This window comes from Alternaria infectoria, assembly GCF_024043175.1.
Source record: "Alternaria infectoria strain BMP 0036 chromosome Unknown scaffold_13, whole genome shotgun sequence".
Taxonomy (NCBI): domain Eukaryota; kingdom Fungi; phylum Ascomycota; class Dothideomycetes; order Pleosporales; family Pleosporaceae; genus Alternaria; species Alternaria infectoria.
Window position 1 is genome coordinate 789,914 of NW_026250702.1, and position 24,429 is coordinate 814,342.

General features: G+C 52.6%; 9 protein-coding genes across 9 annotated transcripts; 3 read left to right on the forward strand and 6 right to left on the reverse strand.

The window, feature by feature from the left end:
• Positions 1-192: 192 nt before the first annotated feature.
• On the reverse strand, positions 193-963 carry J4E92_007756 (uncharacterized protein; the record flags this gene model as incomplete). The annotated part of the gene is made up of 2 exons (XM_051499119.1): positions 193-705; positions 958-963. 2 exons carry the CDS (start codon positions 961-963, stop codon positions 193-195), a joined length of 519 nt encoding a protein of 172 aa, XP_051350854.1.
• A 1,488-nt stretch (positions 964-2,451) lies between these two features.
• On the reverse strand, positions 2,452-3,759 carry J4E92_007757 (uncharacterized protein; the record flags this gene model as incomplete). The annotated part of the gene is made up of 1 exon (XM_051499120.1): positions 2,452-3,759. One exon carries the CDS (start codon positions 3,757-3,759, stop codon positions 2,452-2,454), a length of 1,308 nt encoding a protein of 435 aa, XP_051350855.1.
• A 2,803-nt stretch (positions 3,760-6,562) lies between these two features.
• J4E92_007758 (uncharacterized protein) lies at positions 6,563-7,987 on the reverse strand (the record flags this gene model as incomplete). The annotated part of the gene is made up of 1 exon (XM_051499121.1): positions 6,563-7,987. One exon carries the CDS (start codon positions 7,985-7,987, stop codon positions 6,563-6,565), a length of 1,425 nt encoding a protein of 474 aa, XP_051350856.1.
• Positions 7,988-8,234: 247 nt separating this feature from the next.
• On the reverse strand, positions 8,235-9,380 carry J4E92_007759 (uncharacterized protein; the record flags this gene model as incomplete). Its single annotated transcript, XM_051499122.1, has 3 exons — positions 8,235-8,287; positions 8,339-8,540; positions 8,592-9,380. 3 exons carry the CDS (start codon positions 9,378-9,380, stop codon positions 8,235-8,237), a joined length of 1,044 nt encoding a protein of 347 aa, XP_051350857.1.
• Positions 9,381-10,296: 916 nt separating this feature from the next.
• On the forward strand, positions 10,297-10,849 carry J4E92_007760 (uncharacterized protein; the record flags this gene model as incomplete). The annotated part of the gene is made up of 2 exons (XM_051499123.1): positions 10,297-10,529; positions 10,651-10,849. The coding sequence occupies 2 exons, from the start codon at positions 10,297-10,299 to the stop codon at positions 10,847-10,849; spliced, it is 432 nt and encodes a 143-aa protein (XP_051350858.1).
• A 1,578-nt stretch (positions 10,850-12,427) lies between these two features.
• On the forward strand, positions 12,428-13,303 carry J4E92_007761 (uncharacterized protein; the record flags this gene model as incomplete). The annotated part of the gene is made up of 1 exon (XM_051499124.1): positions 12,428-13,303. One exon carries the CDS (start codon positions 12,428-12,430, stop codon positions 13,301-13,303), a length of 876 nt encoding a protein of 291 aa, XP_051350859.1.
• A 5,203-nt stretch (positions 13,304-18,506) lies between these two features.
• On the reverse strand, positions 18,507-21,189 carry J4E92_007762 (uncharacterized protein; the record flags this gene model as incomplete). Its single annotated transcript, XM_051499125.1, has 2 exons — positions 18,507-18,681; positions 19,313-21,189. The coding sequence occupies 2 exons, from the start codon at positions 21,187-21,189 to the stop codon at positions 18,507-18,509; spliced, it is 2,052 nt and encodes a 683-aa protein (XP_051350860.1).
• A 657-nt stretch (positions 21,190-21,846) lies between these two features.
• On the forward strand, positions 21,847-22,179 carry J4E92_007763 (uncharacterized protein; the record flags this gene model as incomplete). The annotated part of the gene is made up of 2 exons (XM_051499126.1): positions 21,847-21,926; positions 21,978-22,179. 2 exons carry the CDS (start codon positions 21,847-21,849, stop codon positions 22,177-22,179), a joined length of 282 nt encoding a protein of 93 aa, XP_051350861.1.
• A 36-nt stretch (positions 22,180-22,215) lies between these two features.
• On the reverse strand, positions 22,216-23,844 carry J4E92_007764 (uncharacterized protein; the record flags this gene model as incomplete). The annotated part of the gene is made up of 1 exon (XM_051499127.1): positions 22,216-23,844. One exon carries the CDS (start codon positions 23,842-23,844, stop codon positions 22,216-22,218), a length of 1,629 nt encoding a protein of 542 aa, XP_051350862.1.
• Between the last annotated feature and the right edge of the window lie 585 nt (positions 23,845-24,429).

The window sequence follows — 24,429 nt, forward strand, 5'->3', positions numbered from 1 at the left end:
AGTGGTACTTGCCTGGAGGTATACGATGCTAGGATGTACATGTTGATACCCGGACTTTTGATTCTGTACAATACACTTGTTGACCAACTATCCCAGTTGGTCGCCCTGTTGCAATTCAAGTGCGTACGTCAATTGCTATCGAATCCACCCCGTATCCCAAGCGTTTGAACCTCATCTACGTATGCCGTGCTCTCATCCTTCAACTTCCTCTTCCTCATCGTCATCATCATCCTCTTCCCAATCAAACGCCCCCTCCTCATCGCTATCCTCCAACAACCGATCAACGATATCATCCTGATTTTTCCACACCCGCTTCACAAGATCGAACACCCAATCCGGCCTAACCTCCACCTTCTCGGCGGCCTTCTTAAACCGCTCCTGAACACACACCAACCCATTCTCCACGTCTTCATACGACGGCACTTTCGTCCTAACCATCCCGAGAACATCATCCTCAATCACAATATCCAATGTTTCGAGTTGAGCCTTTGCGATGTCGCGGAAGAAGTTATTCCAGTTGCCGCAAAAAGCGTTGACAATAGTCAGGTGTTTGAGACTCTGGTGGAAGTGGTTCAAACAGTCTTCGTGCCATAGAATACCATTTGCCGAGGCTTCAAATCGGGGGTCGTATCGAATAGTTAGGGATTCAAGTTCTGCTGCTTTCCCGTCCGGGATGTCTGGACCCGGCTCGTTCTCAGATCTGACCTGGTTAAAATTTAAAGTCAGGTCGCGTAGGCTGGGGAAGCTATCATTTGTTAAGAGTATTTCGGTGTGAACCGGTGGGGGAGACGACCCGAAGGTATTTGCAAAGGTGGGTCTGTCGTCGATACTACTCGCAATACGTAGGAATCTCAACGATGGGTGGTTGAGACACAGCTTGTTTGTTTGTGTAAGAACCTCGTACAAAACGTACTTCGAGACGGAGGTCTTGAAGGATTGGAAAACAATGGAAGGTACTGGCATTGCGAAGCTGGTTGGGTGGATTTCGGCTCGCTGTAGAGCTCGAAGTGCAACGTCAAGGCCGATCATCATCCCGCTGTATGCGACGGCCTCCGAGCTTGCGTCTCGCTTTGAGCCCCTGGCGTATGGGCTCCTACATCCCTGCAAGCGGCCGTGCTCTTCACCAACTTCCTTGAATAGCGTTTCGTAACGGCTCCAGGCATCGATCTCGGGTTCGACGAAGGCGAAAGTATGTAATTGCTTGAATGGAGCCAAGCTTTTCGCGATGGTGGTTATCAGCCCCTCTTTCGCTAAGACGTATTCGGCGACGGCATCATAATGCGCCCCATATAATCTGGGGTGTACGATGGAAGAGTACCATACTTTGCCGAAGATGGACTTATTTTCCTCTTTCAACTTTTCCCAGCGCGACTCCAGATCAGGTAGAACTATTGTTCTCAACCAACCCACGTTCATCTCTGAAGAAGATTCGGGAAAGAGGTTCTGTGCGTAGTTCCTACTCCCAGCTACCCTGTCGTTTTCCATCTCTTCTGAAAGCGTGGAAGCGTGCGCGAACCTTTCCAACAGGGCGGTTCTGCGTTGCATACGGAATCTGTCCTGAGCCGATACCGTACGTTCCGTGACTTCTTTGATTGCATTATTATGTCGATGGTTTGCTTCGTCTCTGAGAGCGACAGGATTTTCGTGATATTCCTCATAACAGCAAGTCATGCGAAGAGACTTGATCGCCTGGGCTAAGGCATCCACCTTGCTGATTTCACTCAACGAACGAAGATCATGGGGACTACGAATGTCCCAAGCCTGTGGTGAGATACCAATGTCAGCTGTGCCGATCGTACTAGACCACATTCCGCTCCCAGCGCAACTTGTCCTTGCGTCGAAGCTGGTGATGTACATACCTTCGCTTGAAGAGCCTCGACGAGGTGGGATTGGGCACATGCTTTGAATCGCTTGTTCACCAGTCGCATCGCCGCCATTGGCGTGCCACCAGCGACCACCAAGTCTGTAATGAGGTTTAGTAGCTCGTTCGGTAGACTACCGAGTTGCGCTTTGTCATCGCCGATATCTGCCATAACCGCGTCTGTAGAGGCGGCCATTGTCGGCCCTGGAATGCTCTTTATGTATCCTAAGGATATTAAGTGTGAGGATGAAAAGTGAATGTTGACGTTCAAGACGGTAGCGAAGTATGTGGCACAGTATGTACCTCCGTAGCAGTGGGGTCGTCTAGCGTGGCGCTAGCCGTCACGCAGCAGACCCTAGTACCAAATCTTCGAAGGCCTTCGCGTGCCAGCGTTCAGTACATCGGGGACTTTGTTAGTCGTTTGAACACATGTGGTGCATCGCAGTCACAGTAAAGTATATATTCATATCAATTCGTTGTCCCATATCATGGCTGCATACTACCGAGGGGAACCCCACACTTTCGTAAATGCTCAATACGCCTGCAATGCCCAAATAGATACACGCCCAGTCCATAAATCTCTACATATTTCATACGCTCAAGGCAGAAGGAGCTGTCATCTCTTGTGGTGTGATGCTCACAATCGTTTCTGGCTCGACTTCAGGCACCTTGACGCGCTTGGCCTCAGGCTCGTCATCATCCCGTTCCTTGCGCTTCTCCTTCCGCTCGACAGCATCGCTCTCTGGATTTGCTGCTTCCTTGACCCGAGCGCGCTTAGAAGCGCGAGATTCGTTCTGCGGTATGCCCAGATGCTCGTCAACAACGTTGGCCTGCTTTAGCAAGTCGTCAACATTCTCCAGGCCCAGCGCCTTGATGCAATCCGTGTAGCACTTTGACTTGTTCATCGCCTGATACGCTTTCTCCTTCCCTGGTATCATCTGACTGAGCAGATACTTTGTGTTCCCCCACCGGTTCTCTACCTGTAGCGCGAAACGCATGTATTCGGTAACGACGGTCTTCCACTGCGATTTCCACTCGTGTGGCCCGCCTTCTGCGTCGGGTCGGAACACGCTGGGGTTCTTCTCGGCTGCGGTTGCGATCATTGCGCCGTCGACGTTGAACTCTTCCGCGAGTTTGAGGGCTTCGGTGCGCGATGTGACGTCGCCGTTCATCAGGCATGCGACGCCTGCTTCGTGGCATATCTCTCCGATCATCTTGAGTTGGTCTCGAATCGCGCGCTCTCTGGGTCGCATGGGTGTGGTTCGACAGTGCACTGTGAGACCCGTAATGCCGGTGCGCACTAGTCTCTTGACCAATGCTGCTGTCTCTTCTGGCGTGTCCAGAATTCGGATCTTGACGCTAATGCCAATCTCGAATGGCTTTCCCACTTCTTCCACGAGGCTTGTTAGAATTCTGCAAAGCAAGTCTGGTGTCTTGAGCAACGCTGCGCCCATGCCGCCTGAAGTCGAGAATGGCTTGGGGCAGCCAGAATTGACATCAATGCCTGCAACATCCGCTGCGACCATCTTGGCTGCCTGGACTGCCAGCTCCGGATTCGCCGTGCCGATCTGATATATGAGCTTTCCCTTCTCCAGCTCCGGATGTATGCGGTACAAAACGCTTTCGCGATTCTCGGGATCGAGGGTGGGGTTTTTGATCTTCGAAGTCGGCAGGCGCGAGAACTCTAGTGTATTGGTGTGCGGGTTCAGTCGCTTCGTGGTGCCAATCATGGCGCGATCGATGGTTTCGGGTCCCCAGACCAGGTCGGCGCCGTACTTCAGCGCGAGGAGGCGTGAGGGCAGTTCGCCAGAGCGCACCATGGGCGCAAGCACCACTTTGCCACGGTAGTCGACGCCATTCTTGGGGATGGGAACGCGGGCGGGCTCGTTGGATGCCATGGCTCGTGTTATCGATCGTGATAGGGTTCGAAGCATAACATGCCTTCACAGGAAGAGGGCGGAGGATTGGGATGTGAGTGGGGAGGGAGATCGTAGCGCGATTCTGAAAGTTCAGTGCACGTGCCTTCGTGGGTGGGGTTAGCGCGGGGGCGTCACTGCAGGTACCATTTGGCAGACACCTGGGCATACAATCACCTCTCCTACCAACGCTTCGCTACTGATATCACCTTCCGGGCTAGATACTAAGCATTGACATCTGGGTTTTCCAGGCCCTAAGAACTGCCACACGAGTTCTGACCGTTTAGATATTCTTTCCGGCAATGGAGCATCAAAGCTTTGATCACTTGAATCATCCTTGATCTAGCTATACAAATATGAAGTCTCTTCCTTCTACATTCCTCTCTCCCATCCTCCTACTAAATTCTTCATCAGATTCTCCGAGTGTTCCCTTCGTGTCTTCCTCCTCATCATCTTCATCTTCCGTGTCTTCATCATCTATGTCCTTTCTATACGTTATAAAGTCCAATCTTGGACGGCTCCGCGGCTCGTCCTCGTACACAGTTTCAGGCAGATATGCCTCCCCCACAAACTTCCATGTCTCTGGTTCATTGTTCCCGACAGCAGTATTCTTTCTGATGACGTGTAGTATCGGCGCTCCATTTAGTGCGACTAGCACGTCACCTGGTCTTACACCCTGCGTCGTTGAGCTGAAATGGCCTTCTTTGGTTTCAAAGAACTGCTTTTGAGAGACCGCACACATGGCCGCCAAGAATTTGTACGCATTTTCATGTCGGTGTGCTGTACTGGAAACCTGTTCGGAGTCCTCCAGGAGACTGTGAGAAAGCGCACCTGTAATGGTTGTGTTGTTTCTGCAGAGCATGAAAATATCGACTGATATTAGGAGGGATGGCCTACCTTTGGATGATTGTACCAGTAGTAGTAGTACTCCTCAGCTGTTGTCCCAACGCCCGAAAGTCAAGATACCAATCTTGCGTTATCGTCTCGTATCGATAACACTCTTGTTGATCGATCAGCATACGCCAGTATTCTTCGAGGATGTCTTTGTCTCTGACTCCTACTCGTGGCCATTTCTCACCACTTGAACATGTGCGCCCCAGCGTATCATGAGCAAGCGTCTCTTCCCACATAGCGGTACTTATTAGGTAATCACTCTCTTCAGACCCAGGCTCATATGACAGATGTAGTGTCGGGCTAGGAGAAGGCATCATCGGAAACACCCTCACGACATCATCGAGTACCTGCCCGGTCAACACCAGCTGCTCTAGTCTCGAGCCGCCTAGCAACCGGTGGTATCGCTTCATACGTGCGTACCGAGACGTTCTTCTGTGGCTGGCGTCCATATGTAGATGCAAACGCTCGCAGTCAAGGAAATCTGGTACCCAAGACGGTAGATGCTTTCGCTCATCAATTCTGAATGTCCAGCTGAACCATCCCCATAGGAAACTGCTTCCCTGCTTCCAAGCTGTCTCCAGTATGAATTTGGTAAATCGAGTGAATAAGTCTTCCACCGAGACATAAGCGATGTTTGGATCGAGATAGGTATCTTTTAGATATTTCCGATCAATCAACCCTAACAACCCCAGAATGCGATCCTCAGGTCTGAGGTACTGTTGTTGTTGGGTAATCAACATGGCGAATGCCAGAACGTTGGCCTGATAGCTGTCTGCAGCAGGCCCTTTCCAGTTCCAAGCCGTATTCACCGTAGTTCGTAGATAGAACACCGTTCCATCTTGTCGTGATGATCTCGTTTCAACGCATGTAAATCCATCGGATAGATGTAAGAGATGCTCATATGTGGGAAGATCATCCTGGAGGGCCCAAAGGAGCCGTCCGTCTTTGATAGACGTCCTCATAAGTGTCCAGCTTAGCTTGCTGTCCCCGCAAAGAAAACTTATCTTTCGCGCCAAAGTCGCCTCTTGTACAATCCAAAGCCTTCCAAACCAGGCATTGAGGACGATATGATGGAGTGCGGCTTTCAATGAAACATCCAAGGTGTCGAAGTTTCTCTGTACGAGTTCATCGACATATTTTCCCGGTTTGCCGTGCCTTTCATCAGAGACACGTCGAAGAAAGTGAATGGCTTCGGGAATGTGTTCTTGATGCGCTGTAGTTCCGAGCCATACCCAGATCTTCTTCGCTTGCTTATAGACGCGATTCATCTCCCGAATCTGCACCATCTTCTCCTCACGATCTGCCTGGTTGATACAGATGGCGTCGATCCAAATCGGCCGCACTGGCCTAGCATCGCCACGGCGAGCAAGGTACGGTAATGCAGTGTATAGATTGCGATGCACTGGCGCAGCGCAGCCATTCAAGATAATATTGAGACACTCCAACATAGAGCCCCACACATAAGATAGCGCATCGAATTCCAAGTCGGGTCGGTCGAGAGCAACCGTTTGCAACTCCCAGGTGTAGCCATCGGCGGCTTCGCTGGAGACGGGAGTGAGCAGGCGAATAGAGCCTGCGGGCAACGGATCGTAAGCGAAAGGCGGAGGTTCTGTCATGCTAGATACAGGAAAAGAAAGGTGGAGCGTCGTGTTGGAAACTGGGCATCTGAAGTGCGGGGTGCGACTTCCACATCCTGGGGAAAGTGGCACAGTCAACAACCATGTTGACTAAGCTCGCGCATTGTTTGCATAGATATTTGATTCGCTCAATGGTAGTATCTACGACACCCAGATTGCCCCTAGCATATCAATTAAGAAAGAAACTGAACAGGCCTGCAGCCTACATCAACATGAAAGTATACAAGATATGTAAGCTGGCGGTAATGTAGGCTCTAGACCTGTTCATCTTTTTTCTTGCCGGTAAGTTCGTCCTCTGCCCAACGTCTGGCGAGCGCATCCATATGCCCTGGTGGGTCGACAACAACAGTCTTTGCGGCGCCATAGAACAGTGCTTTCGGAACGTCTGTGATGAGCACAACCTCGTGCGGGCCGTCGCCATAACTATCAGTAATCTCCAAGCGCTCGAGATTGAGATTTCGACAAAGCTCAAATATCGACTTGTATTTGTCGATGTACATGTCCACGAACGTCATTTGGCGAAGTGTTTCTTTAAACAGCGCGATGAAATTGATTAGCCTCGCGTGGTGGTCGACTTTGGTGTCTCTGAATACGAGGTTCGCCACAGTGGGTACGTCGATGCCTGATGGAAGCGGTCTGCCGCCGAGGGTACTTTGGTGAAAGGAGCCATCCAGAACGAGCGTACGTAATGCTGGAAATGTGTCTCTGGTGATGACTACGGTCGACAATGCTTGGGGTGGATTTTGTGGAGATCCACCCTCGGCAAACTCATCTCGGAGAATCAGGACCTCGACTTCGCTCGAGACCTTTTTGATGACTTGTATCGTAGCTTGTATTGTGAAGCAATGTAATCCGTTCATCTCCGTAACGAGTTCGAGTCTCTTGGGAAGAACGATAGATTGCGCTAGGGCGCTGAGGAGGAGGTCTTGACCTATCTGAATGTCTGAGTGCTCATATATGTACCAAAATATGTCGACGTCCTTGATGATTGCCATTTCTCGAAAGACTTCGGTGAATCTGCCCGCGACTCTCCTGGCGCAGTAATGGATGTTGACAATATTCGGCAAAGCTTCCAGACACGATAGAATGAGTTGCCAAAGTTGACTGCTCCTAACAGCATCCTGGAGTGTACGTGCAGTACTGCTGTGATAGTCATCGGAAGACAACCATAGCTCCGGGTACCAATCGAGCTCGCTCTTGATGATAGCCTGAGTCCTATTCAAAAGACCAGCTTCGAATACGTCTTCGTGCTTATAAACTCCACCAGTTTCCACGTTGCCAACCTCTGGCAGGAGGTGCTCGGTGTAGCGAGAAGTGACGGTCAGTGTTCGAGCCCACGGGGTCAACTCCTTGCAATTCGTTAAGGCCACGAAGTTTTTCATGCTCTGCTCTGAGCATAAGTCGAAGGTGGTCTCGTCGATTACTTTTGCAAGAGCGCGCCATGCGTGGTTGTAAATGGTGCGGCTCACGTATCTAAGCGTGAGGAGTTTGGAAGCGCGGGATCGCCCGCTGAGGGTTTCTTGCATACATCGTCTGTTGAGAGATACCGTTGTTTCCGTCAGTGCGGGTTGCACTCCGCGTACCGCTTCGAGCAGGATCCTTTCGAGGAGTTCAGCAGGTAGTGACTCCAGCCGGCTCGTTGCCTCTGCGTAGCGAGGAGTCGACATGGTCGCGGCCATTGAAGCTGGTGTCAGTTGCGAGGTCATGTAGCTGTCAGGGCGGGAGGTGAGCTTATTGAGTGCGCTGGGTGTCGAGTGTAGCTCGACTGTCGAGATCGCGCGCCTGAGGGAGGCGGCTACGTCAGGTGTGACCGTGCGCCTCCGCGGTGGAAGGAGCACCTCGTCGCACAACGGACTCACCAATATTACACGTAGAGTTAACACATCATTCATCTTGCTGAGACTCGATTGTTGATCAATTACAACTCTACAACTTCGCCTTGACAGCCTCAGGATCTGCGACCTGTACCATGATTTTGCCTGCAGTTGTTAGTGACGTTGACTCTTTCAATGGTTATTGGACAGGCGTACCAGTGTTCTTTCCCTCGAACAGTCCCACTAGCGCGTCCTCGGCCTTGTTGATGCCTCCTTGGATGATTGTCTCTTTCCTTTTGAGTTTGCCCTCTGAGAGCCACTGAGCGAGCTGCTTCCTGGCCTCGGCGTACTTGTCCGCGAAGTCAAAGACGACGAAACCTTGCATACGAATGCGCATTGAGATGATCATCATGTAGTTCTGAGCTCAGTTAGCTGGGCGCATTACAACAACTTGAGATGTTTGACATACCTTTGGCCCTTGAGGTTTCTTCTTGTTGTACTCGGAGATGGCACCGCACATGACGAAGCGCGCGAAAGGCTTCGCTCGGGAGAGCGCAAGGTCAAGGATCTCTCCGCCTACATTGTCGAAGTACACATCGATTAGACCCTTGGTTGCAGCCCTGAACTTCTTTGCAAACTCCGGGTCCTTGTAGTTCAGCGCCTCGTCAAAGCCGAGTTCCTCCTTCAACCATGACACTTTGCTGTCCTCACCAGCGAGACCCAAAACCTTGGCGCCCTTCAGCTTCGCGATTTGACCGACCACACTTCCAGTAGCGCCAGCTGCACCGCTGACGACTACAAAGTCTCCAGCTTTGACCTGGCCGATTTCTAGGAGTCCAAAGTAGGCGGTAAGGCCGGTCATTCCCAATACGCCCAGCGCATCGGTAGGTACAGCCCCCTCCGGCAGATCCAACGACTCAACATGCTTCTCATTCAGCACCGAGTACTCTGACCATCCGCACATACCAGTCGCGTAGGTACCGACGGGGAACTTCTTGCTCTTACTCGCGACGATAAGGCCAATACCGCTACCACGCATGACGGCACCAATCTCGACCGGGGGAATGTAAGAACGCGTTGGGTTCAGCCAGCCGCGCATCGCCGGGTCAAGTGATAGGTAGAGTGTCTGGAAAAGTACTTCGCCATCTTTTAGTGACGATGCCGATGGAACTTCTTGCTGCTTTGGTGTGAAGGTTTTGCCGGCGACAACAGCGTCCACTGGCCGTTCGGCAAGGTGGATCGATGTATACGAAGGCATGATGATGGAGTTGATGAATTGATGGCACGCTTCGGAATGCTTTGGCCGACTTTCGCGGTAGTGATTTGGGGAACGAGACGAGAAAGTAAGGTTCTTTTGAATGGAGATGGATGGTATAGGAAGTCAAAAGTAAAGACAGCTCGGTCGCGTTTGTAGTTCGTGTCCGCACAGATCCTCCACAGGTGTTCTGCGGAGAAGATACCGAGGCTCGGGTGGTCGTTTCCCGATTAGGACCGCTACATAATCCAAGGGCCGAACAAAGGAATCTCAACGGCCGTAAGAGTTACTAATCTTCAGTACGCAACGACCGATTGCGTGTGTGTTCAGAGCTGACAATGTCAGACTTCCAGGTATATCTCGAGATGCGCCATAATTTAGGTAGAACTCCACTAGAGTGTCGATGGCCTGCTCCCATTGGCGCAAGTTCACGTCAACGCGTGCATGAACTGGTCACCTTCTCAATATGATGATAAGTTGCGGAACAGAGCTATAGACCATTCCCTACGCGTGAAACGATTTCATGGAGATGTGACTTGCAGATGCGATGATTGTTAAGTTCGTGAGCAAGCGACCGCGAATGCCAAGCCACTACGAGCGTCTGACTAAGCGAATCTCGAGCTCAGCATCATCGCGAAACCCTGCGGTACCAACGACCGCAAGCAACCTCACGATGCAGTCACTACGCAGAACAGCAGTGGCTGCTGCCCGGACGAGCCGCACCTCACTTCCGCGCCAGTCGCGCCGCTTCGCACACGATGAGCACGCTCACGGCCACCCGACCCCAGCCGCCGACGAGCCCATGGGTGTATGTCAACCGCCCTTTACCCCTCCCAGAGGGTCCTGGAATTCTCTCGAATTATCGCAGCACTACACGAAGAATATTGCTGACTCAATTGGCATGTAGTATGGCTTCTTCATGACCATTGGCGTCATCCCCGTTGGAATCGCCGTATACGCCTTGTCGCGACCGGACGGCGAGAACAACGAGCCCTACATTACCCGCATGATCTCCAATGCGACGGCTGGACTACACGAGAAGTGGACTTCGCAGAACGACCACCACGTGCGCATGATCGAGCAGGCGGGTGAGGACAGGGTGCTGTTCGCGAACACACGGCCTCAGGAATACGTCGACATGAAGTTCCCAGAGTACGTATACCCACAATGCGGCACGCAGACCTACAGGAGGAGGAACTATGACTTGGGGTGAAGGCGAATTAGCACACATGGATGGGGGATTGATATGGAAGTGCGAGGCTAACGAATACAGGATCATGAACGTCGGATCGCCATACAACGTCCCCGCCGGAAGCCAAGTGCAAATGGACAAGGTTATCGAGAAGTACAAGAAGCTGGCGTACGAGGACAATGAGCGCAAGCTGGAGAAGTTGAGGAATAACGACATCTCGTCCGAGACGCCCGTGACAGGCCCAAAGACTCGCGTCAAGAAGGCGCCCGACATGTTCTAGATAGAGATGAATTTGGCTCGCTAGATGTACATACTCAGGGAATGATATCCGTTTCATTTGTAGTGTCTGTTACTGTGCTTTGACAGTCGGTCTTTGGTATTCAGTGTCGTATTGCTATTCCACCATTGTTTCCTGGCCGCCCTATTTTATTTTCAGACAGCCTACCTTCGGTCTATACGGTGGAAAGGCACACGATCGACCAAGAAACTGACTTGTCCATGACCACATCAAGCCCCAATCTACGGAAACATGTTTCAAGGGCTATTCATAGTGACAGTACCAGGTCCATCTGGAGGGTGGCGGCCGTTGTTAACAGTGAAAATCATGTCCAACCATGTTACACAGTGACTCCCAGCACAGTCATGCTGGGGGCGGTGAGCCTCAGCCACGTTGGTAGTGCGATGTGGGGTATACTGCCTGCGATATTATTGTGAAGGAGGGAGCAGGCAGACTTGCGGGATACAGTAGGCTCAAAATCTTAGTACATGGGCATCATTGTGATGGCTGTTGGCTTCCGTGGTGGTAATTCGGTGCGAAAGCATCGAATCTTGGAGTACCAAGGACTCCCCAGCATACTCGTAAGCATCGCAATGTCCCGGCACGAACGCGTTCATGCTGACGAGCCTAGCAGTCTTACGGTGTTTCGTGCGGGAAACGCACACGTCACGTTTCGTAGGGCAGTTGCTAGGGTTCCGCCCCACTTGACAGCGGGTTCCTGAACGGGGATCATCGCTGATTGGCGAACCGCTACACCAGCATTACCAGACCACGATGAATCCAAGGTGAAGTGAAGGGGAGGTTTGTAGGCGCTTCAAATGGCTAGACTAGTGTTCACTGCAAAATGCATTGCTTTTGACTTGGCTGCTCCTGTTGCTCGTCGAACCACGACATTTTGGAACCTCATCCGCCCAACCTCGCCGCCTGCCAAATACCAACGAGTGAAGAACATTAGAGGTTACTAACGTTTTTTGAAGATCCGCCGGAGCACGACAAGACCATCAGCAAGGTATGAGTCCCCCTCAACCCAGTCATCTGTTGGTGGTGCGCAATCTCCGCTAGATTGCTGCAGTTGCATTCTTTTTCGTGCCTTTTCGTAGGCAATTGCTGAGCAGCAGCACTGGATCTTGGATCTTGGTCGACGGCTCTCGAAAAACCAAAACTAATCCAGAGACAGATGTCCAGTCCTGCCGCATTGCGCACTCGAAGCATGCCGCTCCTTCCCTTTCGCAGAAGGAAGGTAGTCGCGGCCGCTACGGCTCCAGGTAAGTTAGCGCTAGGGTGGACCCCTGGCGTGCCCAAACACAGCGCATCACCCATCGTCCTGATTGACGCGCCGCATAAACATCTTTCCTGTCCGCGCTGCGCTGCACAATTGCATTGTTTGGCCCCCCGATGCCGCTTCCTGAAACGCGCCTTCACAACGTTGGATGCTAACCCTCTCAAGACTCGGCCCCATTGCTCCCCGAACTCAACTTCACCGCCCGCAAGAGGAATGACATGAACGGGTCAGCTTGGACCACCGACGACACTTCTCGCACTGCGAACGCCGCACCAGCACGCACGACCTCGACCACCACCATGCCCTCGTACACATCGCCCCGCAACGTCTCAGGCCCGCTAGCTGTCGACAAAGCCGCCATGGCTGCCGCCGCCGATGAGAACAGCCCGTGGGCCCGCCCCAACCACTACAGCACCCCCAACTCAAAGACGTCACAGTATATTGATAAGATCACACAAGAGAACGACCGCCTGCGACGAGAACTCAGGGCCGAGAAGCTCGCAAGAGAAGATGAGGCCAAGCGTTGGTCGGCTGCGCAAACCAAAGCCGAAGACTCCCGCGCCGAGCACCAACATCTCCAAGTGCTTGCCGACACCAATGCGCGAGCCATAGAGCGGAAAGACCGGAAGCTCGAAGAACTCAAGGCCACACTCGACGCCGAAATACAAAGAAGGAAGTCCGCCGAACAGCGAGCCGAAGAAGCGCTGCGGATGCTGGGCGACACACGATCCGAGACGCAACGACAGCTTTCGCAAGCATACGAGATGAGGGGCATGGCAGACACGAACCTCGAAACAGCACGAGACGGCTTCAAGCGCATCACCGACGGCTACGAGAAGAAGGTCCGCCAAATCAACGACGAGCTCAACGAGCTACGGAGAAAGCGCCTCGAAGACGCCGACAAGATCAAGCGACAAGCCATCATCAGCGACCAGCTGCAACACGAATCTTCGCGATCCACACGGGCCGAGGCTAAGCTGGTCAATCTGATGGAGGTATACAAAAAAGAGCACCGGAAAGAGATGGATGGTCTCATACAGGAAGCAGAGAGGCTGCGACGCGCACTGCCAGAGAAGGAGCGCGAGGCACAGAAACTTGTCGATTCGTTGGAACAAACCCGCGATAAGATGCGATGGGTCATGACTCAACATGAACGGCAAACTGGGGGGAAATGAACACCTCATCGCGTACTCCACAGGTCACCCAACAACCCGGTAAAGGGGGCATCGAGCGAGACGCGATATAGGACCGAGCCAGCATGCGCACCAAGCACGATCCGGCCTCTGCGGTCCCACACAATACGACTATAATGACCAAGCTTTGTTTCCTGGGCTAAATGGCAATCTGTAATATATTTGGATATGGCGTTGAGGTTTGGCATACATCACCACATATGCTGGGATGAATAGGCGTTTATTGGGGATCGTAGTCAGGCTTGACATTCTGACATTGCACGCGCCGGACACTGTTCGGCTGTTTTCCGATCCAGCTATCTCACTTAATTCATCCGTGTATTTGCATGTCACACAGTGCTAATCAGTCATACTTCCATCTCTATTGCTAACATTCAAATCGTGGACTGGTCACTTCAACAGGCTGCGATCGATTTTGCTGTGGCCGCAGTTGCGTCAGCCGCTGCTGATTCATTGGCGCTCTTTCCCGGACCCTGAGGCGCCAAGCAAAGCTCCATCGGCCCCTTCCACGCTCAGCTTTGTTTACATCACATTCGAAAACGTCGTCATGGCGCGAGATGGCGCCATCACGTCAATCCCAAAGGAACTCAGAGTATCGTGGGTGCGCTTCAATTTTTACGGACTCTCACAATTGTCGGTGACCTGCACTTCACGAACCGCTCTTTCACTCTGCACTATCCACTGAGGACATGACGGTAAGAGTAGCCACATCCAGAACAGGCACCCACTGATCACCAAGTTGACACACATAGATTGAGCTCGAGTCTACCGCTCACACCAGCACTAAGCCACATGGAACCGTCTGAGTTGATTACAGATCCACCAATCCAAGTACAAGTACAACGTTACTGGACAACAATTGAAAATGCAGACAAACAACCCCCAAACGCAAGATGCGGAAGTCACTCTAAGCGCGCCATGACGACCGCCGGAAAGTACGCGAAGGCTCAAGTTCGGAAGTTACGTTCGTCCTGCACGGTGATCAGTCAATGTCACAGCGTCGCCTCAGTGTATACTCACTGTGATGTAGCATCCGTCTAGTTAACGGGAGTACCGCACTGAATGCAGCATTTTCCAGGGATAACCCAGACCGTGTCTCCACGCTCGAGACAGGCAGGGCAGCGACGACCGGGTACCTATAACGATCAGTGGACGCCCAGGACGATGATGCTTCTTTACTCACCGGCATAGTGACGATGCCTTCAGCGTCATTCATACAAGGAATGGCTACTCTGTCGATGGGCGTGTTCATCCACATGACGCTTCTGGGTAGGTGTCGGTGTTGGAGTTGCATCTTGGAAGACATGGCTGAAGCGAATGACAGTGATGATCTAGAAGAGAGAGGCGAGCAAAATACGACTTGAGTATTGAAGGAATGTGGAGCGACACTAAAGAATCAAGGTGAACAGAGCGAGTACCTCTCATCTAGGCCAGAGACGCGTCTTTATACATTCTCAGCTTCCCGAACGGCTTCGGTGCACCAGGATTCTCTATCGCTAGCGTAACCCTTGTGCTTCGCAGTGCGCTTGTAGTGCCATCGGTCTGCAGTTTTCCGAATTCAAGGAGACGACTCTCTCCTGTGCCTCTGACCTGCACGATGTGCATGGTGCGTTGTACACCTCCAACGAGAGCAGATCAGAAAATGCCTGCGCCATGTCTATCCACCTGCCTGGGAGCATATGGAAAGGTACATGTCAACCAGTATCCCGGGGACGCTAAACTTCCAGATCGTCTACCTAACCGCAAGTCGCTCTAGAGGCTGTCAACGGCTGTATACACTGGTGCCACAAAGATTTGGACTGCGGAACCAATACCGGTACGCAAGGAGCTCAGCTGCATATCGTAATGGATCAATTTGACGCTGACGACGAAAAGATACGTTCCGCACGTGTCCTTCACCAATATGCGATGAAACAGTACTGCTTCCATCACACCAAGTCGGAATCGCCAAGCCAACTTGAGATCATTCGATCAGAACTCAATGGCACCACTATGGTTTGCTACCCTATCTTTGCTAGATAGTGTACGTGCGTGTCACGGCACCGTCAGTTTCGCTGAGCCTCGTCGCTTTTTCATTTTGTCAAGTTCGGCGCTAACGAAGCCACGATTATCTACAAGCCCTGCAACATGCAGCCGCAAGCAAACTTACGCCCTATCCCCGCCCTTCTGCACAGTCTAGGCTCGCGATGCTTTTGCAGCCTTGCATGAGCCAAACCGTTTGGCGATACATCCCGCGACCCGCCGCCCGTTTGGACTGCGATCGCCGTTTCGCTTCTTAGCTCATACCGATAGCCGTCCTTCCGTGGTATGACCATCTACAACTGTCGTACGTTCACAGCGGATGTCAATTCGAGCTGTCCAATCTCAAGCATCTGAAAGATGTAGGCAAGCTACGAGATCGCGATCTGAGATAACGGCTTGTCGTTTGTACTACACAATCCTTCGAACCCCGGTCCCTATCTTCCTCAGATTGAGGGTGCGTTCCAAGCTCTTGTGTGCGGTGCAATATAGTCACGAGTCAAACTTTCGATCGACCAATCATGACAACCCTGCTGACATCGCTAAGCTTCCTCTACTTGTGGATCATCACTTGGTCTGTTGTCGATGGGACTAACACGTCTGACTCAAGCACTACTACACCTGAGGTATACTTCTCGATGAAGCACCGGTGTTATAACCAGCGAAACGCAGCAGTTTCCTTCGCCTCTTACCCAGGCTTTTCTCATGCCAATCCTTCGGATATTGGAAGGGTGTCGGCAACAGTGCCTTTGCTAAGCTCTTTGTCCTCGCGCCCACGTTTCCGACTCAGACCCTGATGAACTGCTTTGAAAGCCGTGGCACAGCGCTCAGTCCGATCTCGGCTGCATGCTTTGCGCCGCAGCTGAAACGGAGTAGGCATTCTCTGTCTCGTTTCTTCGTGCAGGACCCGTGGCTAAACGTTCTCTCCCGACAGCGACTCTTTACTCCCGAACACTACACCGCTCCTTCACGTACCGATGCTTGGCATCGCTGGTCAAACCCTTTCGGCAACAGGTAGACAGTACGAATTCGAAACCCAGTTGCTTCAACCAACGGTACAAATTACGGGCGTTGGAAATGCTACGTCATTATTGTCGACCCGACAACTCACACGAAGATGCGAGGGTATTATCCACCATTGATCTGGCGCTAATCTGTGTACTGCATCCCCTAGACTAAGGGGCCGTTCCGTCCGCTTACCGTGTCGAATAAACCCGCGTGGTAACAATGGCACTGTCATGCTTCTTTCAGCAAGTGAGCTATCGGGCAGAATTACTCATTCATGGTCATGCGATAGCTGTATTCATCAAAGCTACCACGAATTGGGATTAACCAGGGTACACCATTGTGAAGACTTGCCCGGATCCAGACATACTGTTACCTCCGGGAAAATGAACCATATGGTGCTAAGTACCCACTAAGACTGTCGAAGCACGTTCGATAGTCCCCAGCGATTTTCCTCTCTAGTCATACACCGGGCTCGAGAGATCGCCTCCGCAGAATTAGTCTTTGGTCAAACGCTGAGAGTAAGAGTATCTCGCAGCATGCCGGGTCTGATCCGTGAGGCCCACCCGTCACTCTCATCACCGAGCGATAGCTGTCAGTCGCTTCACTTCGCGAGCTAGCTACTCACATCATACTTCGCCGCTCGGTGCTCACTTTTGATCTGGTGCACGCGCTACACCGATGAATTCAGAGAAGTTCCCAACCTAACTAAGGCTCTTGTAGCATCCGCTCGGCACGGCTTGCTCGTATCCAGCTCATCACCACAGGTTGAATCACGTCTGAACTGGGCATTCCATACACCACCGATGAGCAGCCGACGATGGCTACAAATGGAGCCATCTGCAAAGCCCATGACCTCCGTTCCCGTCGATCGGCAACATTGAATATGTTCCAGCACCAGTATCCACGACTGGCCAAATGCATCCGCGTCCCGCTCAAACAACCAACAAGGTACCTTTTGCATGGTGCAAGACACCCAAGAGGTACAGCCTCAACGCCACGCGGAGTGAGTTTCAACATCTTCGTCACACAGCATCGGCCGAGGTACGTACCGCCAGCAAATTCTGATTACTCCCCTCATTTCTTATCACTAGCCATCCGATTACACCCGCGCAACAGGTCTGCGGCACTTGATTCGGACCTAGTTGCATCGTGGGACAACGTTGCCTTGTAACCATCGTGAGAAATGACATCGCACCAATATCACAGTATCTTCGTCAAGGACTCGACTCAACCACGCCAGGCTCGACGCCAACCTGCAAGGGGAAATTTGTAGTGCAGCGACACACCGAGCTGGTGGGTGTAGCGACACACCCGGAAGATGGTCCCTAGCCAGACAACATGCACGGTAGCGCCACAGAGCCGCATAAGGTCGGAAAGGTGGCCGTTGGTGATCATCAGCCTTGCCCTCCGATTACAGTCACACTGCAGGCGTCGCTTTTGTCTGCCTCGAGGAAATGTGTCCAGGCAACTGCCGTGTCAACAGTCGCAGTGTCGTACAAACCGCGGCTGTCGCTCGGGTGATGCTGCCGCGTGGGACGAGGTGATGTCAACACTTTCAGCTAAGTCTTCGTGCTTGCTGGTGCGAATTGATCCTGTGTTCCTCGAGCCGGTAATCCTCCCTGACCCATTCCGCGAAGCTGATAGGCGTTGGTTTCTGCGCGCATTTGCTGACACTTGTGCGAACACTATACCCCGAAACTGCCGACATCTGCTCATCAAAGGCTGGATGGAACGAGACTGAATCTTGTTACACGCCATGCGTGTGTTTTCGTAAGAGATTTAGGATACATGTTGTTCTTATGATGTATAAATGCATAGCAAATCGAGTGGGTACCGCGCAGTGTATCACCCACACACACACCCGAGATAACATACAATGTACTCCAAGACGGAGCATCGGTCACCGTCATAACGACGCAAGCCTCCTCCTCAGCCCAAGCTTATGCTTCTCACCCCACAACTTATGAACAAAATGCTGAGGCCGCGACAAACTCTCATGATCAAACTGGTTCCCACGCTGCACCCGCGCGCCTCTCGGCAACAACTAAAGCACAGCATTAGCCACAACACCACACTCCACAAAGTGTGCACCAGCTCCAAGGAAACAAGAAGATAGGTCGGTAAGTAGTAGCGGTCAGGAATAACAGATATAGTTGATTCAAGCCGTACTGACCGTCTTCGTGATGCGGACCAATAGCACGCCCTTGGTGATGACGCCGTTTGAGTCGTAGAGATGCAGCATGCGGAGGCCAGTCTGCAGGCGGTCGAGGCGGAAGCATGCCCAACCGGCTAGGTCATCCTTGCCGAAGCGCTCTTTGTCTATGACTTTGAATCTGAGAGGAAGAGGTCAGCATGGACATTGACAGTCAACGAATGAGATAGCGAGCAATGGCGTGTCGTGGGGAAGCATCGCGCTCACGGCGAATTGCGTATAGCAAAGCTATTCTCGCTGCAAATTGAAGCGGTTACGAGACGGCCGATGGACGGAACAAAGCTATTCTCGCTGCAAATTGAAGCGGTTACGAGACGGCCGATGGACGGAAGCCACAGCAGTATACCGCCTTGGTACTGCAGCTGCCCCATAGCTCGACGCTGAATACCGATTCTTTGGATCAGACGCAGAGTCATGCGGTGTCATCGAAGAAACGACGAGGCGCTGGCGCTAGAACGGCGTGAACGGGAATAACGGCGATCTACAGGTGCAGTGATCCCGACCCTCATTCAACAGCCGTGCCACGACTGCTCACTCGGAATCTCTCTTTCAACGCTCGCCATACAACGTAACGGCGCGTATGCAGCGAAATGATGCAATGTCACCCGACCGGACCCCATGACCCCCATTCTACCACCTCTCTTGGAAGAGCGGCAGAAGCATCCGTGGGTGGGTGAGAGGCTGATGCTTGAGGCTCTCATGGCGACCTGCATGTGCCTGACACGTAGCGAAAGAAAAGAGATAAGACTCACCTGACAAATGTCAATTCTTCCGTAACACCAGGAACATTGACGAACTTGACCATTTCACCACCGAAGTCGGGGTTCGTGGTCCTTGCCTTCTCGGTCTCCTTCTTCAGGTCGGGGTCGATGGTCTTGGTGCCTTTTCCATCACCGGGCACATGTTCAGAGTTGCGCTCTTCGTGCGACTCAACATGCAGCTCGACCTTGACATAAGGCTTGAGATCCTTTGGATCGTCTTCGTCGGGCGGCAGAGGAATGTCTTGTCCTGCGAAGAACTCGATGCTTAGGTTGAGGTCGTGATGAGTTATCGCGGTCTTCTGTGTCGCTGCTTCGCTCGTGCTGCGGTAGCCTTCTGGTTTGAGAACCCATCCGGCGGTACCTGCGAACATGGCTTCGTTTTGCATCATACCGCCGTCCCAGCGTTGCCAGTTCAGCGCTACTATCTGCACACCCGCACGCCAGAAGACGGAAGGGTTCAAGTTTGTTGATGTCAACCGCGTGCCTTTGGGGTATGCGCGCATGAAGAAACGTTTGTTGTGTTCGAAGAGTCGGACGGGGTCGTTCTCGTGAACTTCCATCAGTGTACCTTCGGACAAAGAGAATACGTGGGTGGGAACCTTCGCTTCTGGAGCATCGAGAGTTTTGTACGAGTATCCTCCTAAGTAAACACCCAATCGTGATAGCGCTTCAATAACCTTGGGTTTCGGCGCTGGAGGGTTGTTCTCGCCATCTGGTCCGGCTTCTTTAGAGTCGTCCGAAGCCGCAGACTCGGTACTCATGGTATGTTGTAGCTGGGGCGCTGCCGCTGGCGCGGCAAGCGTTGTAGGTTGTGGTTCAGCCGCAACTGGCTTCAGGTGTCCACGCTTGACTTTCACCAAGATCTTGTTGTGCAGCTCCTTCAGTGTGGGTAGTTGGGCTTCGAGCAGACCCTGCGCTGGATCGAGAGGTAACTCAAGTAGCATGCCTTTCCAATACTCGTTCATGATCTCGACCATGATCTCCTGTTGCTCTGGACCAGCGTGTACTTCGAGACTGACAATCAGGGGCAGGTTCGACACAGCAAATGCGTAGTCCCTGATGATTACACACACCGCGCGAAACGTCATGTCTTTGGTCAAAGTGTAACCGTGGGTTACCTTGGGCTCGGCTCTCGATGTATAGGAAGCGGAATGCCAGGGCTGAACCTTGTTGGCGTCCTCGTGAGGAGGCTCTGATGCCTCTTGTTCTTCCTCCTCGGATTTGTCCTTGCTCCCAAACTTCTGGGCAAGCCTTTGACGAATGCTTAGACCGGACTTTGATTTCTTCTTGTCTTTTCTCGCATCATTTGATCCTGGGTTGCCTCTCGCCATTTCCTCGTCAGAGCTGGAGTCGGAAAGCTCGTCTCCGTCCCAGACATCGACCTCGACGCAGCGACATCCTCGCATCAGGACGTTCTTGTAGGCATCAATGCTGGCGTCGCTTGACAGCTGATTGCCGGTAAGGTATGTGTTGTGGCTCGATGAGATGAAGTAGTTGGAGATGGGATGCGACTCGTCGACTGGTTGCGCAGGCTTCAGGACGCTTGCTGAGCCCGACATGAAGTAGTTGGCGAAGTTGGAGAATGAGCCGTCGGCCAGAAGCTCAGCATTCTGACCTGAGCATTCTTGCTCCTCGACCAGCCACTGCTGTTGCCCTTTCTTTGTCGTCAAGTCGTAGCGCGTTGTGATCTGGTCGTAGACCCTCTTGAGGTGTTGCGTAAGGAGTGGTGATAAGGCATCGACCTTGCGAGCTGCAACAGAGGCGGATGCTGTACCACCGCCTGCTTGAAGTTCGGGGTTGTCGACCTTGGGCGTACCCAGCTTGCTGTCTTTCTTGCTGTCTTTCTTGCTGTCTTTGTCGGGCAACATCTTGTGTTGATGTTACGAGTACAGCGGGATCGAAGGGAGAATAAAGTCAGGAGGGGCGGCGAGAGGGCTTGTAGGCGGCAGCAAAGTGCAGAGTGGCAGCGGTGTATGATCCTGGACGCGTATGCGTGCCTGAGTAATGGCTGAATCCAGGCAGCTCAGCTGGCTCTGAGGTGTCAGTATCTCCTTCCTAATTGCGCAATTGGCTGATGGGCGGGTATAGTTAACATACATGCAATACGCACCAAAGATATGCGCAACTTAGTTTCGCGACTACAAAGCCTTTGTGGAGTGGTAGCGGGATCTAATTGCACATGTGTGAAGGTATGAGGGGTGCGGGCCGCGACGTTGACGCGGGCACAATAGCCTCATGGTCAGCTCGTGCCTGCCTTGGCTTGCCGCACCGGCGTTTGATCATCCAATTGGTGGAGCACGCTCATCGCTAATACCTGCTGGACATTGACACGCAACTTCCGACGTGTGCTGCATGCGCAAGGTGAATGAATGGGGGCTGCCTTGTTTGCGGCGCTGAGTGAAAGGGGTCTAGCTTTGACATGTGCCTCTGCAGCCTCGCCAAGCCCACCGACGTCACTCAGGGTCCAGGCCTAAGATATCATCGTTCGATGAGCACTGACATTCTTAACGCAAATTATATTCACAATGGTCAAGTCACGGAAAGAAGCAGAGAGCGAAGTCCGATCTTGGGGTTTCAACAATGTGTTTACGTGGACCGACAGCCCGTGAGTATACAATCGCTCTACTACATTGGATGTAGACTAACTTCCTCATAGCAATGCGCACTACTCGCCACACAAGCACAGCGGGAAGACGACACATCTTGTACTCAATGGCTCTATAACATACACATACCCTGATGACCCCGACGCGACGAAGGAAACAATAGGTCCCGGCGCTAGATGGGATGTCGATGCGAACAAGGTGCACGAAGTATGGGTAGGGAACCAAGGTTGTACATATGTCATTGGAGAATGAACTATCGGAGCACTGCGAGCATGTCCACTTAGCATCTTAGCCCAAGAACCCATGCTGTCCCAAGTATTTGATGGCATCGAGTGCCAATTGGTCTGCCTTGACCAGCTCTTGCTCGACCATGCGCTCGTACAATCCCTGCAGCTTTGTTTCCTTTGGAGGATGCTGGAATTTGCATTTGCGGAGATACGGGCATTTCCCGTTGCGCTTCCAATTGCTACACACACTCATTTCTTTCTTTTCGGCGACTGGTGCCCGCGGGGGAGGAGGAACCCGGATGACTGGTGGAGCAATCTTTGAAGATGTGGGTTCTGGCGCTTCGTCGCTGTCGTCTGACTCGGGCTCGGACTCCTCTTCCTCTTCTTCGGAACTTGATACCACAGATGACTCTGATAACACTGAACTTTCAGCCTCAGATTCTGTCTCGCTCTCGTATCCTAAACCCAGATCCACCACGCTCGGCGCAGATTGCTTCTTCAACATGCTCTCGTGAAGTTTCTTTCGTAAAGCCGCGAGCTCTTCTTGTCTGCGGTTCTCGGCATCCCGTTTTGCGCCGTCTTCCTTCTTAATCGTGTTTTCCTGCCTCCTTTCGCGGGGCTTCGGTTGCTGAATCTGGTCGTCGACATGGTGCTCTCTCGGGGGCTTGCCGCTGACTCTGCGCAAGAAGTCTATTTCGGCTGCTCGTTTCCTCGCGGCTTCCTCTGCCTTCTCCACGATCCTCTTTTGTGTGGGGAAATTTCTTCTCCTGTCCTTGATCCATGCAGCGACCTCAGCTCCTGTTTGAATGCTGATCATCTCTCCCCCGTGCTCGAACGCGAAGCCTCCGCCTTTGAGCTTCTCCGTATACGCGGCTTCTTCGTCAATGTCCTCTTCATCGCTGCTCTCATCAGGAACTGGCTGCTTCGAGAGCCCTAGATTGACCTTGCGCTTCTTGTTGTCCGGTCGCACCACGGGAGGTGGAGGCAGGGAGAAGCCGAAGCTGGGCACCTGTGGGGGTACGGCGGCCTTGGCCCTCGGTGGCTTCGAACTTGGCTGCGTTTGGTTTCGCTGCTGTTGTGCATTGTTGTTTCGGTCGTCTAGTTTTCTCTTCTGACCGGCGTGTTGAGGCGGCGAATATTGAGGGCTCGGTTGGTACTGATGGGATTGTGGAGACGGGGGGAAGGGGACGTTGCCTGTGCTTGTCATATGGTTGGCGTATGCTGCCATCGACTGTACACCGGCCGGTGTCGACATGTATGACATGACCTGGGCGAGAGCGTTGGGGTCGTATTGCTGCTGTGTCGCGCCATATGTTTGAGCGGTGCCGGCGAAGGACGTATTGTTGTAGGCATTCGGGGAGGCGCTGTTGGGCGGCGCATTCGTCTGATGTTGTCCGTTGCCGGCATTGTAACCTCCCCTGTTATTTGCGCCGCCTCTGTTGTTCTGATAGCCTCCTCGCTGGCCTCCTCTGCCGCGCGCATCTCCGCGACCGCGACTCTGCCCATGGCCACCTCTTGGATTGCCTCCAGAGCTATTGAAGCCCCCTCCACGGTTTTGATTGCCGCCTCTCCCGCGACCCCTATCACCGCCTCCTCGGACAGAGCCGCCCCGTTGACTCGCGTATGGTTGCTCGCTGGATGTAGCCTTGGGCGGCGGCGGAGGCGGAGGAGGAAATCTGAAGGACGACATTATTGTGGTTGAGAAATCGTGTTGCGCGCGATTAAAAGTGCTAATACATTGGGTATAGTAGTTACAAGAAGCGAATGATGGTAAGGTAGAAATCGCGAAAACGCTGGGAAGGCTGTTGCAGGACATGCGACGCGCCTCGGGAGTCCGCAAATCCCAAAAGTTCCTTATCGATACCACTAGCGCGGCGCCAGTGGTCACCCAAAGGGCTCTCACCATCAACTCCATTGTCTATATCCACCATGTCCAGGTAGCGACCGATTCTCTGCTCTTATATCCATGAAGCCTCCAAAGCTGCGACCATGTTCATACTTGTAAGTTGCTCCCAAATTCATTGTCGTCTTCATCGCCTACGCGCTTTCGCGCTGCGCGTCAGAAAATTTGAGCGGAAGAGAAAGACGGGACGTGGCTATGACTACGCGTAAAGCTCAGTCGCCGTGCATCGCGTCGTGCGCATATTGTGGATCTTGTACTGATTTTTGCATAGACCACGATTCAAGACTTGATACAAATCAAGCCGCAGGACTTCGAGAAGCCTAGCGCGCAAGCTATCAAAGATGTAGTCAACGACAAGTACAGCAATAGGAT